At 44.2% G+C, this 16,316-nt stretch overlaps 1 protein-coding gene across 2 annotated transcripts; it reads left to right on the top strand.

The window, feature by feature from the left end:
• The first annotated feature begins 339 nt into the window (after window positions 1–339).
• On the top strand, window positions 340–15,587 carry znf821 (zinc finger protein 821). 2 transcript variants are annotated; one of them, XM_027178490.2, is made up of 6 exons: window positions 340–791; window positions 5,885–6,016; window positions 6,104–6,216; window positions 8,243–8,341; window positions 10,001–10,167; window positions 10,576–15,587. In XM_027178490.2, the coding sequence occupies exons 1-6, from the start codon at window positions 752–754 to the stop codon at window positions 11,342–11,344; spliced, it is 1,320 nt and encodes a 439-aa protein (XP_027034291.1). In that variant the 5' UTR covers window positions 340–751; the 3' UTR covers window positions 11,345–15,587. The 2 variants fall into 2 exon arrangements, with proteins under 2 accessions (XP_027034291.1, XP_027034292.1); XM_027178491.2 differs by having other exon boundaries at window positions 340–804.
• Window positions 15,588–16,316: the final 729 nt, after the last annotated feature.

Genomic DNA, 16,316 nt, shown 5'->3' with positions numbered 1-16,316 from the left:
GTGAACCTAAAGTTTGCCCTGCTAGCTTTGGCTAAACTTGCAATTTATTTATATTATGAATTTGCTAATATGCTGATCATTTGACATGAATATTACATTTTGTGGGTTTTATTTGTTCTTATATTGTTCAGTTTCTGATAGTTAGAAATATACAATAAGATTTGGTTTAAACAGTGCTTTTGATTTTAAAATAAAATAAAAACGCAGATCGACGGTTCTCAAGTGAGTGAAAATTTTACCTTTCCAACATGGCGGACGCAGCGACGTCTCAACAAACATGGCGTCGGCTCGTTTGTGCTAAGCTAGGTATCCCACAATGCATTTCGGGAAACGAAAACAGCAGTGAATGGCTGCAGAGCGACTCGGAGCTTCTCAGTGAGGAACATCTGTTATACGGATCGGCGTTTTTTTTAGCTTATTTTACGTCGCTTTTTTACCCGAAAATGAAGTGAAATTTAGATGCTAGATGTGTGAACAGTGTGAGGTTGAAAATGAGCCGAGAAAGGAGTCGGTTCTGAGGTAATATTCGGTGTTTGTTCGGTGTAATGAGATGAAACCGGCTGCTGAGATTAGCACTGATCTGAGATCTCATTCTCTTCTGCACATCACTGGCTTTATTCTTATGTGGATTACGAGACAAGCGAATTAATACACTGTGTGTGATCGAAGAGAGGAGGAAGAAGAGGAAGAGGAGGAGGAAGAAGGAGGAAGAGGAGGAGGATATTTTTCTTTCCAGCTGGGGAATGATAATATGTCAAGACGAAAACAGACCAACCCTTTTAAAGTGAATTGTAGGTATCACAGGTATTGTAACATATTCATTTATTTACAGTGTAAAAGTGAGTAATCTTTTATTTAACTCCTGTTTATAGACAATTTGTGCTGTACAACTCACATCCGCATTGCCTTACTGCTCCTGTGTGTGTGGGTGGATGGGTGAGGGGGTGTGTGTGTGTGTGTGTATGAGTGTGGTGTGTGTGTGGTGTGAGTGGGTATGTGTGAGGGTGTGTGTATGTGTGTGGTGTGGTTTGTGTGTGTGTGTGATTAATACAACACTAACATTATGATTAATGGTTAAAACTAAGCCACATATTGAATTATTATTATATTATTTACTGAACTCGTTTCTTAGAACAAGAACAAAATAACTAACTATTAAAAACTATGTTCTTGTTTATACAAGTTTAGGAGAGATTTCTTTCTTTCTCTCATAATAACTTTATTTTATGATTTTATGGTTGTTGAATCTTGCATCACAGCCCTAATTATTATGCATCACAGCCCAATGACTGATTATTTCTACACATGGAGGTGAAGTCATTTACATACAGAAAAAAATTATTGCTGATCATCAGGTCCCGAAGTGTTTTATTCCTTTTACACCACAACGATCAGATAATTTTATGTATTTTTATTTATTAATGAGTGATGCATCGTTTCCTTTCGCCAGACTCGATTTCCTTCTGTCTCTCTGTCTGGGTTAACAAGATGAGGGAAAGATTGAGCTTCACCGCCGTCTGACACTGGAGGCTCCTTACGAAACATTTCTCCTTACAAAAAACGTCAACGGTTACACGTTTTTTTACATGACATGTTTAGTATTGTTGGTTTTGAAATCTAGAAACAGACTGGAAGCTTTTCACCGTTCACAATCGTCTGTGAACCTGGAGTTAAAATCTCAGTTATCTCAGCTCTGTAGATCAGATAAATCTCAATCTGATACCCAGAGATTCCCTGCGAGCTTCTACAAGCGAGTCATGCCAGAAAAAATGCGATGCGAGATTTCTCTCACGTAGGGAACAAAGTTTTAGAATGAAATCCGTCACCTCGGCGAAGTCGACGTGTACGAGATAAAACTCAGAGGCCGAAGACTGTGGGCGCGAGGATTCCGTTTCGTCTCCAAAACTAAAACAAACAGTCGCTTTTTTTAGAAGGTAAAATTCTGTAAAAGCGACTGTTTGTTTTAGTTTATTTGCTGATACAACTACAGTGTGATTTTTCTCTGTAGTCACGTCTGCGATTCTTGTCGTTTTACTGAATTTCTTTCCATACAAAGGACCGACTTTATGGTTTGACACGACACACGTCATCGTCACGGCCGAAACCTGCTTATTAAACCGCGTCTGTACTTCTCCTGACTTGCTGGAAGTCTGAGGTACAGATCGGTAAAGTTCTTTAGACTTTTAAACGCGTTTCTACAAACACGGATGGACATTTTCCGGTCCTCTCAGTGGGAACCGGTTCACGTCACGTCGGTGTTCCTGTGCTGAAGTTGATTATTTTTCTCTAACGGCACGTCCGTGAGCTTTTATTCCTTTTTTGCGATTTGCAGACGAGGTTCGACGTATTAACAAAGGTTACATCATAATTATCCTCTTTAATTTATCTTTACATTTATGCTTTGTGGAACTTCACAACTTCACAGCTGCCACTGTTGGTCCCCTACCTGCTTATCTGTCTGTCTATCTGTCTCTCTGTCTATCTATCTGTTCGGCAGGACGAGACGGTTCCCACTTACAGACCAGAAAAAAACACACAACAAAAAAGTCCCGCCGAACGTTAAATAAACATCTCATTAAACTACATTTACCGCGTCGGGCAGAAGCGTCGTTTATCCAGAAACAATTACATTTATTTCATTTGTACAACTGAGCACTTACGGGCCTTTCTTAATGTCCCAGCAGCTCTGCAGTGGTGGAATTTAAACATTCGGTAGTCTTAAGTCGTAACCACTGAGATAAGCTCCTGACACATTTCCCACAAGTCCCTGTGAATGAACTCTTACTGCAGACATGATAAAGTGCCGTCGCGTAAACCTGTGAGGCTACAGCAAACTAGCCAACACGTCCTGACCAATCAGACCGCAGCATTTCATTGCTCTGTGGTGGAGATGATGACGATGATGATGATGATACACACACACACACACACACACACACCATCTGTTGCTCTGTCTGCCTTATTAACAGCTCGACTTCAGGCTTTTCTGCTCTTTTGCATTCGAAGTTTGCTTAACAAATCCAGCGCGAACTGAACCGAAGACAAGTGGGCGGAGCTAGAAACTAGAAATAGTGCAGATCACCAATCGGAAGTCTTTCATCTCGACTTCCACGGCAGCTTCCCGTTCGCTATATATGCTTTTTATAACATAACTATCGCCAGAGAAACGGCGTACCGTCGTGTGCCACGTCTGTACTCAAAATGAGCACATGATTTAAGTAATGGCACCCTCAGGTTCGCTAATTTGACAGGAACTGGACCAGGATTCTAAAAGTTCTTTACGATTCTGTATTTTTCTTCCTTCTTTTGGTTTTTGGACGTAAATTTGACCTCGTAAAAGAATTCTCGGGTCAGCGAGCACCAGGAGGACGTCGTTAAGACGATAAGAGAACGTTTGAATGATTTCCGGGTCGCTCTGATCGATGATGTGAACTGCAAACTAAGCCGACGCGCTTCATTTCCTCTAGAAGCTGATTTAAAGTGTTCACACCATCACAGGGTAGAAGCGCCACGACCCATGCAGACATTTCCTGTCTTGTCTGTGTGTGTGTGTGTGTGTGTGTGTTTGCACTGTCTGTCTGTCTGAGTGTTGATATTTGGATGCATGAATTCAAGGCCACCCCAGAGCTCCGTGTTTTAAAGTTTTGGCGTACTCCATCTCTTTTGTGTTTTGTTTGTAACACCCCCCCCTCCCCCCTCCCGGTGCGTCTCGAACCCTTTTCATTCGACCCGTTGTCTGTCTGCTGATGAGTCTGTCTCTTTGTCTGGATTCGGTCAGACACTGCGTCATCTGCCTACAGACACACAGACGTGGAGATAACATCAGAGTGGCAGCGAGAACGAGACTGGAAGAGGGAGGGGGGAAGGGGGAAGGGAGGATAGATAGACAGATGTACAGACAGAGCCGGGCTGAACGAGTGTAGTGGGGGATGGGTATCTCTCACATCAATCACCGGCTGCGAGCCGCCGAGCCAGCCTGTCGCGGCAGTTTTGCAGTCGAATGCTGAGACCTTCTTTCCTCATGCAAATCTGATGGCACGTGAGCGAGACAGATCGGTGGAGGATCAGAGCTCGGGTGTCTTCTGTTTAAGGAACAATCGCAAAAATTAAAACTTCAACTAATTAACATACTTTAGTGTAATCGTTACTTTCACACTTCTACAGACTTCATCAACGTTTGAGTTTTTCCTCATTAAATAAGTTATGATGATGTAAAGGAGCGAGTTTCTCAGACTAACCCTCAGAGCGATCCTGTGGCACGTGCCGTCCGACTTTCCTTCAGTTCCCTTTCCTTTAACACTGCGACTACGCACGCGTGCGACTCGCCTCAGAAACATGACATCGGAGCTCGGAAACCAGGGGAAAAGAAAACGCACACATGGACGTCTTTGGGTAGCAACGAACTTTTTGAAAATAAATACGGCTGCTGTTGTTGACTCAGGATGTGGTAGCCTAGTGGATAAGGTGTTGGGCTACCAATCGGAAGGTTGTGAGTTCGTCCACCAAGCTGCCTCTGCTGGGCTCTTGAGCGAGGCCCTTAACCCTCAATTGCTCAGTTGTATGAAAATGAGATAAAATGTAAGTCTCTCTGCATAAGGGCGTCTGCTAAATGCTGTAAATGTAAACGATTCAGCCATTTAGGTTTTTGAGGGCATACCGAGTCGACGAGAACGTCCCATGTTGTTGGTCTGAACATCAGGAATTGAGTTCAATGTTCCAGTCAGATGAAGCACTGGTCGCAAAATCCAAAAAATACTGTGTGTGTACATATATATGTATGTATGTATGTATGTATATATATATATATATATATATACGACAGAGACGGTTCAAATAAAAACTTTAGCCTAGGGATGAAGAAGCTGTGTGTTCAACCACGACATACAGATCTGGACGGCTCAAACGGTGGGCGGGGCTTATGTCATTCATACTCTTACAAAACCTGTCAATCAAACGGCAGCACTTTAGCGAGAGATGTAAATGAAGACTTCTAGAGGTCGAAAAGATGTAGGAGGTAAAACGAGTACGCTCTAAATCAGACGCAGACCCGACGTTTATCAATTTTTTTACACGTTTTCAGAACTTTTTTCAAATAATAAATAATAGTTTGTTTTCCTGAGTCGAGTGTCGACAAAAGCTGCTTCAGACACCTTTAATATTAACTGATTAACCGTCCAACACAAAACAGTGAAATGAGCTTTAATCTCTGTTTATTACAGAGATCAGACCCGGGCTGTCAATCATTCACTCGTTCATTCATTCATTTATTAAAGCTCAGAACTTTAGCGAGAAAATAAAGTGAGAATGTTTATGGTTCAAACTGTCTACGCCGGACCGTCTGATTGTTATAAACGTGTTATAACTGTGTATAAGTAAACAAAGGGACCTGAGGAAGCGGGGTATTGTTTACTTTCCGGAATGTTTGTGTACAGCGTTCTGTTTTTTCTCATCTCCTTTATAAGTGCATATAACGATCAGACAATGCATAGAGTTTATTTTCAGTTAAAATGCTGTACTTTTCATTTATCTGCGATACATAAATATGACTTTTCACCTCCTGGTGGTCCGGCGGCAGGATCCCGAGCTCGCGTTGCCGTGGCACGGGTTCGAATCCCGTGCAAGGAGCTAATCCAGCCACTGAAGAGTTAACGCACAGGGTTGCATCAGAGAACCTGTACCAGATGATCCTCTGTGACAAGAGCATAAACATGGCTTTTCCTAAACTAGCCGTACTCTCTGTTAGCTAGCTAGAAGGGTATTTAATGGTCCCTGGGAAGATGAAGGGTGTGTGAGGGGCCAAAGTTACCACTCGAAAAAGTGCACTTTGACATCACAGTCTAGTTTCTGTCGTTATCGCGTTAATTCTATCCTGGTTCATCCACAGGGCCGTTTCACATGACAGGCTTCTCTGGCCTACAACACGCTTCGGAGATGGAGGCGAAAGATGACTTTGCTGAAAACACCGCATGCCACAGCGCCGGCTGCGGAGACCTGGACGAGCAGGACGTCAGCACCGGTGAACCTTCCGGACACACGGACGCACCAGATACCCGGGCGGCGCTGGAATCCCATCACGCTAACGAGCCGTGTTTTTCTTTTTCAGATGAAAGCGACAGCGACCTGGACAAAGAGAACTCCTCCGGTTCTTCTGCCGACGACAACATGGCCTGTCACAAGGCGAACCAGTGCAACGTTCACGGCGGAAGCATGAAGGAGGTGGGACTGAATTCTGCACTCTGATTTGTCAGAAGCCGTCGATGCGTTTTCTACATGCAAATCACAGGTTTAAAGGGTTAACGTGTTATTGTTACTATGGAAACATCACGTTTCACACGGACTCGTAGTTCTGCGAGAGGACACAGTGTGCGTGTGTGTTTTAAAAAATGACCATCGTCACATTTGGAACAAAATGAGCACCCAAAAGGAAGTGATACGTTAGGAAATAACCCTTTTAGACCGAAAGCCGAGTCATTTAAGAAAGATACTGACGTAAAACCGAACAGGATCGAATCCGACTCCTCTTCGTGGAGCTTCTCCGTGCTCTTCCTCGAGGGAGACGAGGAAACGCTTCTGGGGTGGGTGTTATTCAGAAGCGTGATTCATGCCGCTGTGGCAACACGGTACAGAGCGTCACCACGACAGTGCAGATGACTCACACAGATTTGTAGGTGACGCTCATGTTCCACACTAACGCCTCCTCATCGTCTTTGGCAGCCACACAAATGTGGCAAAATGGACAGTACAGACTGTGTGTGTTTGTGTGTGTGTGTGTGTGTGTGTGTGTGTGTGTGTGTGTGTGTGTGTGTGTAAAAAAAAAAAGTCACACACTGGGCACATGATACTACAGCATCACACCTCCTACACACACACACACACACACACACACACACACACACACACACACACAATGGCTACACATCCTGGAGTGATTATCATTCAGGGCTCCAGCTTCATCATCTCTCTGCTCTGTGTTTTATTTATTTAACTTATTCTTTACGAGTCCAGAATCATCTGTACCATGATGGAGTACCTGTGAAAGAGCGAGGTGGTTCTCTGGAGGCGGCAAGGAAAGCCGACGCTTTTAAAGCGCGAGATCGTAGGCGCCTTTCTATCGGCACGAGTCTCGAACCCTGCCGTTCCGTGCAGTAAACGGTGCACTACGATCTGCTCTATGAGCATCTACTTCACGTCCTGAGTATAGATCGAACAGAGAGTCGTAACATAAAGACGTGTATGTGTTAAATTTTTATCCGATCAAATTGAATGTTTCTTTCATTCAATTTCTTTCAAGTGGGGTCTTCGATGTTTGAAAGCCAATGTTGACATAAAATCACCAAAACAAACACGCCCCTAACCCAAACGGGTCCCACCCCTGTATCGATAGCTCCGCCCACACATACGTAACCCAGGCGACTAACAGAAAGAAACGTGTCTTTATCATAGCTGAAGGGAAGAACAATACGATTGTAGATAAACAAACAAGCAAAAATGCCACACAAGCATAATGATGTAAAGGACAAAGGCATATATTAGTTCTGTGTAACAAAGCAAAACCAACGTTACCAACGTTACCTAGAAGGAAAAAAGCGCCTCTGCGTCTTAAGTAAAGTCGGCCACATATTCACATGTCGGAGTTTCCCAAGTCAATAACTCCTGAGCTAAACGCTGTTACTACACAAAAGGCGGTTGTAGCTGCCTCTCTACATTACTACGATAGAAAAGAGGTGTTATTTGTGTAGTAACAGCGTTTAGCTCAGGAGTTATTGACTCAGGAAACGTCCTACTTCTTGCCTTATCGTAAGTCTTTCTTCTCTTTCTTTCTTTGTTTTTATCCTCCATGTCATTGTTAAAACCGCTTTCTGCTAATGTCACACATGCGCACTGAACACTGTTTCCGCCCATATCGACAAGACACGCCCCTTTCTGCTCATTGGGTACACGTTTGTTTTGTATTTGTTTTGTTTTGTTTGTCGTCCTGACTCAGTTTTCTGAAGCATTTCTCAAACAACGGAGACCGCACCTTTGAATCCTGCAAGAGAAAAGAAACTCTTCATGTTATCCAACAGGAAGAAAAATCACTTGTCACAGCTCTAAATGATGACCTATAAACAAACCGGTCTGACTTTACTGTTCGATACGGAGGTCTAACACGACTCACTCGTGACTAAACACGGCGTTCAGGGTGTGTTAATGTAGACATTCGCTGTTACTGTAAAGCTGAAGTTATTGTTGTGTTCTTTAGGAGAGCGAGAGGGAGTCGGACCTGGGGGGGAATTATTCATGTCCCATCTGTACCCTGGAGTTCGGCAGCCCTGATCAACTCATTGCACATGTCTACCAGGTGAGGGCATTGTCGACACCACGGGTGGTATTACCACCATCATCAACACCACACCACCAACATCATCAACACCACACCACCACCATCATCAACACCACACCACCACCATCATCAACACCACACCACCACCATCATCAACACCACATCACCACCATCAAAACCACACCACCATCATCACCACCACATCACCACCATCATCAACACCACACCACCACCATCAACACCACCATCATCAAAACCACATCACAGCCATCATCAACACCACATCACCGCCATCATCAACACCACACCACCATCATCATCAACACCACACCACCATCATTATTAACACCACACCACCATCATCAACACCACACCACCATCATCAACACCACACCACCATCATCAACACCACACCACCATAAATACCACAATCAACACCACACCACCATCACCACCACACCACCATCATCATCAACACCACACCACCGTCTTCAACACCACACCACCACCATCAAAACCACATCAACATCATCAACACCACACCAACATCATCAACACCACACCAACATCATCAACACCACACCACCATTATTTCATCAGTGTAATCAGTACCAAGATTATAATCACCATCACCACAATACTCACAATCAACATCATGAGTACCACGATTATCATCACAATTATAGTCATCACATCATCATCATTATAGTCGATATCTCTATCACCACCATCATATTCTCCACCACAAGTACCTCCATCACCATCATTACCACGATTAGCATCACCATCATAGTCATCACCTCCTATCGCAACCATCACCACCATATTCACCACTATGAAAGTCACCATCACTGCCATCACCAGCATTACTATTATCACCTTCCCCACTAGCACATTCACCACCATTATAGTCCCAATCACTGCCATCACGACTATAACTACCAGTTTATTCTCCACAACATCCATCATCTTCATCATCACTGCCACAGACTTTTTACCACTGCACAAGATAACTAGAACTTTTTCCATCTTGATCGAGACTGACACACCGGCAAGAAATAATGTACGTGGGGGCGGGGCAAGCGAACAATTAGTTTAATGTTTATTCGCTGTTTCAAACCATTCACAAAACACCGTTCACAAACGTAATTAAATATCTCATCGTGCTGTTTGATTTTCCAGCCTGCACAAAAATTCATGTTTAACACCTTAAAAAAAAGAGAAAAAAAAAACAAACAAAAACTGAAAAATCCAGCAGCCCAGTTATGTTTCCAACACAGGGACTGTTAGCACATGCTGAACACTTCATAACGCTGATTGTTCATCCGCTTTATTTTCATTTCCTCACAATGCATCATTAATCTGACGACTGAAACAGCCAACGGAACTCAATATAGTTACTGAATGGTCACTGATTCTCTCTCTCTCTATTTCTTTTTCTCTCTTTCTGTCTCTCTCCCCCCCTCTCTCTGTCTTTTTCTCTTCCCCCCTCTTTCTCTCTCTTTCTCGCTTTTTGTCCCTCTCCCCCCTCTCTCTTTCTTTCTCTCTCTCTTCCCCCTCTTTCTCTCTCTCTTCCCCCCTCTCTCTTTTTCTCTCTCCCTCCCCCCTTTCTCTCTTTTTGCCCCCCCCCTCTTTCTCTCTCTCTCTCTCTGTCTCACTCTCTCTCATCACGAGCAGCACACGTCAGCGGTGGGCGGCAGTAAGAGTTACGTGTGTCCGGTGTGTGGTCGAGCTCTCAGCTCACCCGGCTCTCTCGGTCGTCACCTCCTCATTCATTCAGACGACCGACTCTCCAACTGTGCCGTGTGTGGAGCTCGCTTCACCGACACCAACAACTTCAACAGGTCTGTAACCCAAACAGCCGTCCGGCTTACTCGCACCGCAAAGTTTCGCGCATAGGGACCAGGTGACGTTCAGTCCTTTCTACAGTCCATCCCTTATACATCAATGCCAAGGGAGATATAAAATAATGCTCATTGGATGACAAACATGATTTACTAACAAATATCTACATTCATGTACAAATGACCAGCACTACTACAGCATTCCTCTCTGATGGAAACTCTTACTGAATCGAATATTTATTTAAAAATGGCTTATGAATCCAATTGAAAATGAACTGTAAATTGAATCGACTCCCTGAGATGGACTCACATTGATCATATGAACACTAGCGATATTCAAGTAAAGCAATAAATATTGAGTCACAGTAACTAATATTAACTGTAATCTCTTGTGTTTCCACACTGCAGAGAAAAGCTAAAAGAGTTCCTCAGTGCCAGTGATTTAGAGAGCAGCAGTGGAGATCAGACCTGCTCCATGGTCCAGTCTGTGTCTGATGGTCACATGTCCATCCACAGCGTCAATCACGGAGCGACTGCAGGCCCAGGCTTCCCCCCGCTCCCGGGCAGCCTCCTGTCCTCTGGATCTGCTCTGCCCTCTTTCCCCGACAGCCTCAACCCACTTCCTGACTTGTTAAACCCCATGCCCGTGTATCCGGCAGGTGTGCTGCTGGTGTGTAACAGTTGTGCGGCGTACCAGCATCTTGCAGACAGTCCGTCTTCTGCCATGAGGAATTGGGTGTCGCGGCGCAGGAACGAACCGACCGACGTACGGATGCAGCGGCTGGAGCGCGAACGCGTGGCCAAGAAGAGCAAGCGTGAGCGCGAGACGCCTGAGGAACGTGAGCTGAGACGGCTACGTGACCGCGAGGCTAAGCGAATGCAGCGACTGCAGGAGACGCAGGAACAGCGAGCACGACGGCTGCAGCGAGACCGCGAGGCCATGCGCCTCAAACGTGCCACTGAGACGCCTGAAAGGAGACAAGCACGGCTGGTGCGTGAACGAGAGGCTAAGAGACTCAAGCGGCGACTCGATAAGCTCGAACCGGCGCTGCGCGCACAGATCGAGCACGATCCCGCCGCCGTGGCCGCGCTCACCGCCGACGTGAACCTCTTCCAGTTCCCATTCCCCGTCCCCGTCTCCTCCATGGACAACGGGCTGTTTATGAAACTTCCCTAATCCGACTGAAACGCACACGGACTGGCGAGCGCATCAGATTTCTTCTCATGTGCAATAAGATCAGATTCTTATTAAGACTGCTTTGAAATGGTCACATGATCACTGGTCAGAAGCTCTAGGTTTATTTATAAGCAGGTGACGTTTGATCGGAGGTGAAGGTAGAGATGCTAAGTCTAATGAGTGGGGGGGTGGAGGGAGACGGACCTTCCCTTTGCAGAATTCTATTTATTTTTCTGGTGATTTAGAGCGTCAGTAGCTGTGCTGTTTTCACCTGAGCACAAACAGACACTCCGTTATTTATACACGACAGCAGGGTAAAGACGTTTCGTGTCCCTGCCTTAGGAACAAGCATGTTTTAGAGATTTAGTTTGCATGTGGGCCTACATTGAGGAGGAAGAGATGTGCAGCCACGCCCTCGCAAGCCCCGCCCTCTAATTGGCAGGAGTTTACCTGTAGCTATGACTCCTCCTCCCTGCTGGAGCTCCGATCCACAGATTCAACTACCTCGACTCTGGACTGCTCTGTGCTCGAACCTCTTCTGTCTGGACTGCAGGGACTCGACACACGCTGTCTCTCCCTCTGTCTCTCTTTCTCTCTCTCACTCACACACACCTACAGACACACACGAAGGAACACAGTGGTGTTGGTGCAAAGCTGCTTCCATAACGATGTCGTAGTAACCGTCAGAATTATGTACTAGAACGTAGTCATAAATCGACCAATAGGAGACAGTTGTGGGCGGGACATCAGGCAAAACGCCCAAAATTATCTTACTACACTGAAATTCCTGAAATATTGCATATGACTTTACACTGAAACGTTGCGTTCGCATAAAAACGATGACCAGGTAGCAGTCAAAGATTTATTTTTTAAACAAATATTTGCAAATCGGTGCCGTTTACAGGTCGTGTATTATGCAGCGCCCTCTAGTGTCCTATTCGTTTTTTTCCTTATTATTTCTTCTTTTACTTTTCACTGTTTACACCATACTATGCTGCTGAATCCTGGATTCTGATTGGTCAGAAGGTGTTGATTCGTTATCTTTAACAGAAGCGCAGATTTATATTAATGCGCTTGTCCTGATACAGATCGCCGACCGCGACTCGGACGGCAGACGCCGTACTGATGTTAAAGGCACGTTAGGAGACGTTTCTTCAGCGTCTACGGAAGGAGTCTCCGGTGTCGGTGTTTTGGAACAGTCAGGAAGTGAAGCTGGGGGTTCGATCGTCATTGTGAAAGCAGCTTTATGCACCGCTACGTTCTTTCTGAGTTCGTGCTCTTCCTCTCTGAAAAGAGGAAATGCCACAGACACACACACACACACAATGTCTATGCTAAAACCATGGAAACAGCAGTCCACTCTGAACTCTTTGGCTTGTGGTAAACTCGAAACCTCTGTACTGATCTACAGAACAAACACACACACACACGGGTTCCTTCTTGTCTCAGGGATGTCGAGGGTGATGCGGTTTGTCCTCTCAGCCTGAGAGAGAAGAGAAAAGAAGAGGAGAGGAACGAAGAGAAGCAGCTTTTCTCCTCTTCCTCTTCCATCTCCTCTTTCACGCTGCGTTCGAGACCGTCGAGAGAAACACTGCCTGGTCCTCGCTCTCGCTCTCACTTTCGGTTATTTCCTCCACGCCGACCTGCTCCGCTGCTTTCTCTCACTTCTACACCTTGACCGGCTCCGGCTCTCTGTCTGCGTGCTCGTGAACTCTCTTAACGCAGTTCTAGTCCAGTCTCTGTAGACACGATCGATGCTAAACGAATGCTGATGTTGCCTTCGTCACTGGAGATTTTTTTTAATGTTCTGCTTTTATATCGACACAGGCATGATGAGTTCTGTTTAAAATGATTGTTATTATTATTATTATTGTTGTGTAGAAAAAACCTTAGATTGCATGAAAGTCGGGGGAATGCAGATCTGAGCGCGTTTGTGTCGGACGGACGATTCACTGGATTTCGATGCATTTCATCAACAGTTGAATAAACGTATAGATATTTATTAAAGCTGCTGTAAGCAACGTAAACTGCTGACGAAGGCCACGCCTTTCCCTAACGACAGAATTACCAATTGCAGATATATTATTCCCATCGTATATGATTTTCTTATACACGATAAGAACCATTTTTTTTAATTACAGAATAATCAAACCAAGTTAAAACCTTTATAACCCTGCTTTAAATTCAGCTACACTAGCTAGCTAACATCCTCACATCTGACTAGCGCTACACAGAGCAGTCGTCACCGAAACGGCAAAAAAACAGAGCTAGCTAAAAAAAAAAAAAGCTATTAAACAGTTCGCTAATCCACACCGAGCCATCTAGCTGTAACCGGGATGAATTTTTTCCCACCTTCCTTCCTTCCTGACCACCGTTCTTGTACCGGAACTTTCCGATTTCGCGCTTTCGACTTCTATCCCTCGCTAGCTGTCAGTCTTAGCGACGGCCGTCCGGATGTAAATAGCCGAAGTGTTCTTAAGAGTCGATTACAGCAGCTTCGGGTCCTGTTTACACGAGTCGAACTTCTCCACACCTCCTTGAGAGATACCTCTGGAATAACAGGGTCACGGAATACGTTCTGCTTTACTGGATACCGTATGGATTTATACTCTTTCCTCCATTCCGATTCTTTATTCCAGTAATGGGGGGGGACGACACCTCTGACATGCCAGATGTAGTTTACAGACGATTGTGACGAGTGTTTTATTGTGACGAGTGTTTTGTTTGTTTGTTCTGGATGGATGATGAATACTTGGGTAAAATATCACTATGCAACGATTCTGTACTTCAGACCCTGTAAATCTGGACACTTTGTATTTGTTACTATGCAGCTGAAAGGTGATGAAGGTGAAAGGACAAGGGATTGTATGCAGCAAGCAAACAAACACACACACTTTGATGTATAATCTTGAAGCCCATGTGTTTTGTGGAAACACGAGTTTTGATTGATGGTGTAAAACCTAAGCTTGTCTTCTTATGATGATGATGATGATTATTTAAATATCTTTCGTATCGTCCGCAGTTCCTGGGCTCCTAAAATAAAAAAGTTCAAGCTTGGAACTCATTAAAATGCCCTTATAGGGTTAGTTCTGTCCTGAGCTCACAGGTTCTCAGCCCTGCTCCTGGAGAAGCCTCCTGTCATGTAGAGCGCTCGAACTTCTCTTCACTTCGACTCTGGTGTTAATGAGCTGAACGTCTGGAAAAATATCTGAAGGCCTCTAACGAGAACGACGTGACGTCACCATGGAGCGAAAGTCGTTTCGGCGCAGGATAAGTCGTTTATTCCTACAGCGACAGCATCGTAACGCCGCCACCTGCAGCACCGGAGGAACCGTACAGCAGAGAAGAGATGATCGATTTTGCACAACTGAAAACTTTTAACTTTATATATATATTTTTTTTATATTGTTATTAATCACATATAACTAAAATCCTCCTGTTCTCACGACGATCTGGAATCCAAACACCCAAAGGTCCCGTTCTGACGAGTCCACACTATTGTTCAAAAGAAAGACCAGAGATTTTAAGAAACACAGGGTTTAATGAGTGATGGGTGGGGGGGTGGGGGGTTTATTGTTATTGAATGCATTTATGATGAAATTTGACACGTGCATGATGCTATTTTAGACGCTTGTGTTCTGTTCTCTGCCTGCTTCGTTCTTTAGCTCTGTATTAAGGGACCTAACGATAAATTGACTTTTTTTTTTTTTTAAATATATAATATTTTGGTTAGTATTTCAGGAGAAGAACGCTCTTGACCACGTTTACAAAACACGTCTACAAACGCCAAAACGACTCCCGTGTCGGCTTCCACGTCTCGCAGACGCACGCCTTCCTACGTATTTGGTCGAATCTGCTCGACCGGAGCCTCCCGTTTCTCGGAGCGCTCGTCCAACCGGCTGAGGGACACGAGCACGTGGAAATGAGACAGAAGCAAATAAGAGGGAGGCTGCGTTTCATCTCGCCCTTACAGAAAGCCATTCTCTGTTACTGGATTAACAGATTCAAATGTCAGGATGAAACTGGGATCAATAAACGTTGACCTTGCTGCAAAACAGTGTGTGTGTGTACGTGTGTGTGAGTGAGAGAGATTCTTTAAAAACAGAAGCTTCTCACCTACAAAGCTCCAACGCCTCCACGTCGTCTCGTCTCGGCTAAACAGGAAAAGAATTCTACAGCACCTTTAACTGAAACTATAAACAAAAAGTTATCATGAACAGAATTAAATTCAGTCCCTGCAGGATTTCCAGGAGTTGTTTATATATTTATTTATTTTAAATAGATAGATTTTGATGATTTTGTTAAACTACAGCCGACGCTTCGGACACGAATCAGAGTTCGTTTAGAAAAATCTTCCCTCGTTGCCTGAGTTTGTTTGATTTTGTGTTCATTTCGGCAATGAAATCCTGCAGGGACGTAAAATCCACACCATAAGGTTCCTATGACTTCATTCCCGTGACACCTGTTTGGGTAAATCGTTAAAGTAAAGACCTGCGAGTCCAGATGAGAAACCCTGGTGCTCTGGAGGGGACATAAATGAGGTTTATTTAACAACAATCACTAGTAATAAAGTAGCTACAATCTTGAAAAGGGGGGGGGGGGGGTGTGTTTTTCTCCAATATTTATTCTCCATTTTCTGTCCTATTTTTTGTTTTGCTCTACCCGAGATCGATGCTTACCGAACTCTCTTTTCCGAAACGGGGAGGCGGAGCCGAGCGTGTCGGGGGTGTGTCTTTAAAATGATTGACAGAAGGCTGAAATAAAACAGATATCCTGTATAACGTTCTCACCATTGCTTTAACTTTTCCCCTGTATTCTAAACACACAAAATTTAGCAGAAACGGTGAGGAAAAAAAATTCAATTTGTTTTAAATAAATAAATATATATAGATATTTTTTATTAAAATGAAGAAAAAAGTCTGTTAATAAAATAAATAAATAAATAAATAAATAAATATAAATTGAGACAAAT

Source organism: Tachysurus fulvidraco, chromosome 2 (genome assembly GCF_022655615.1).
Source record: "Tachysurus fulvidraco isolate hzauxx_2018 chromosome 2, HZAU_PFXX_2.0, whole genome shotgun sequence".
NCBI classification, from domain to species: Eukaryota; Metazoa; Chordata; class Actinopteri; order Siluriformes; family Bagridae; genus Tachysurus; species Tachysurus fulvidraco.
This window is presented reverse-complemented; position numbering and strand designations above follow the sequence as displayed.

Coding starts and splice junctions, on each gene's coding strand:
- znf821 (XM_027178490.2), top strand. CDS start 752: ATGTCAAGACGAAAACAGACCAACCCTTTTAAAGTGAATT. Junction 6,017..6,103: donor CGAGCAGGACGTCAGCACCG/GTGAACCTTCCG, acceptor TTTCTTTTTCAG/ATGAAAGCGACAGCGACCTG. Junction 8,342..10,000: donor TCATTGCACATGTCTACCAG/GTGAGGGCATTG, acceptor CATCACGAGCAG/CACACGTCAGCGGTGGGCGG.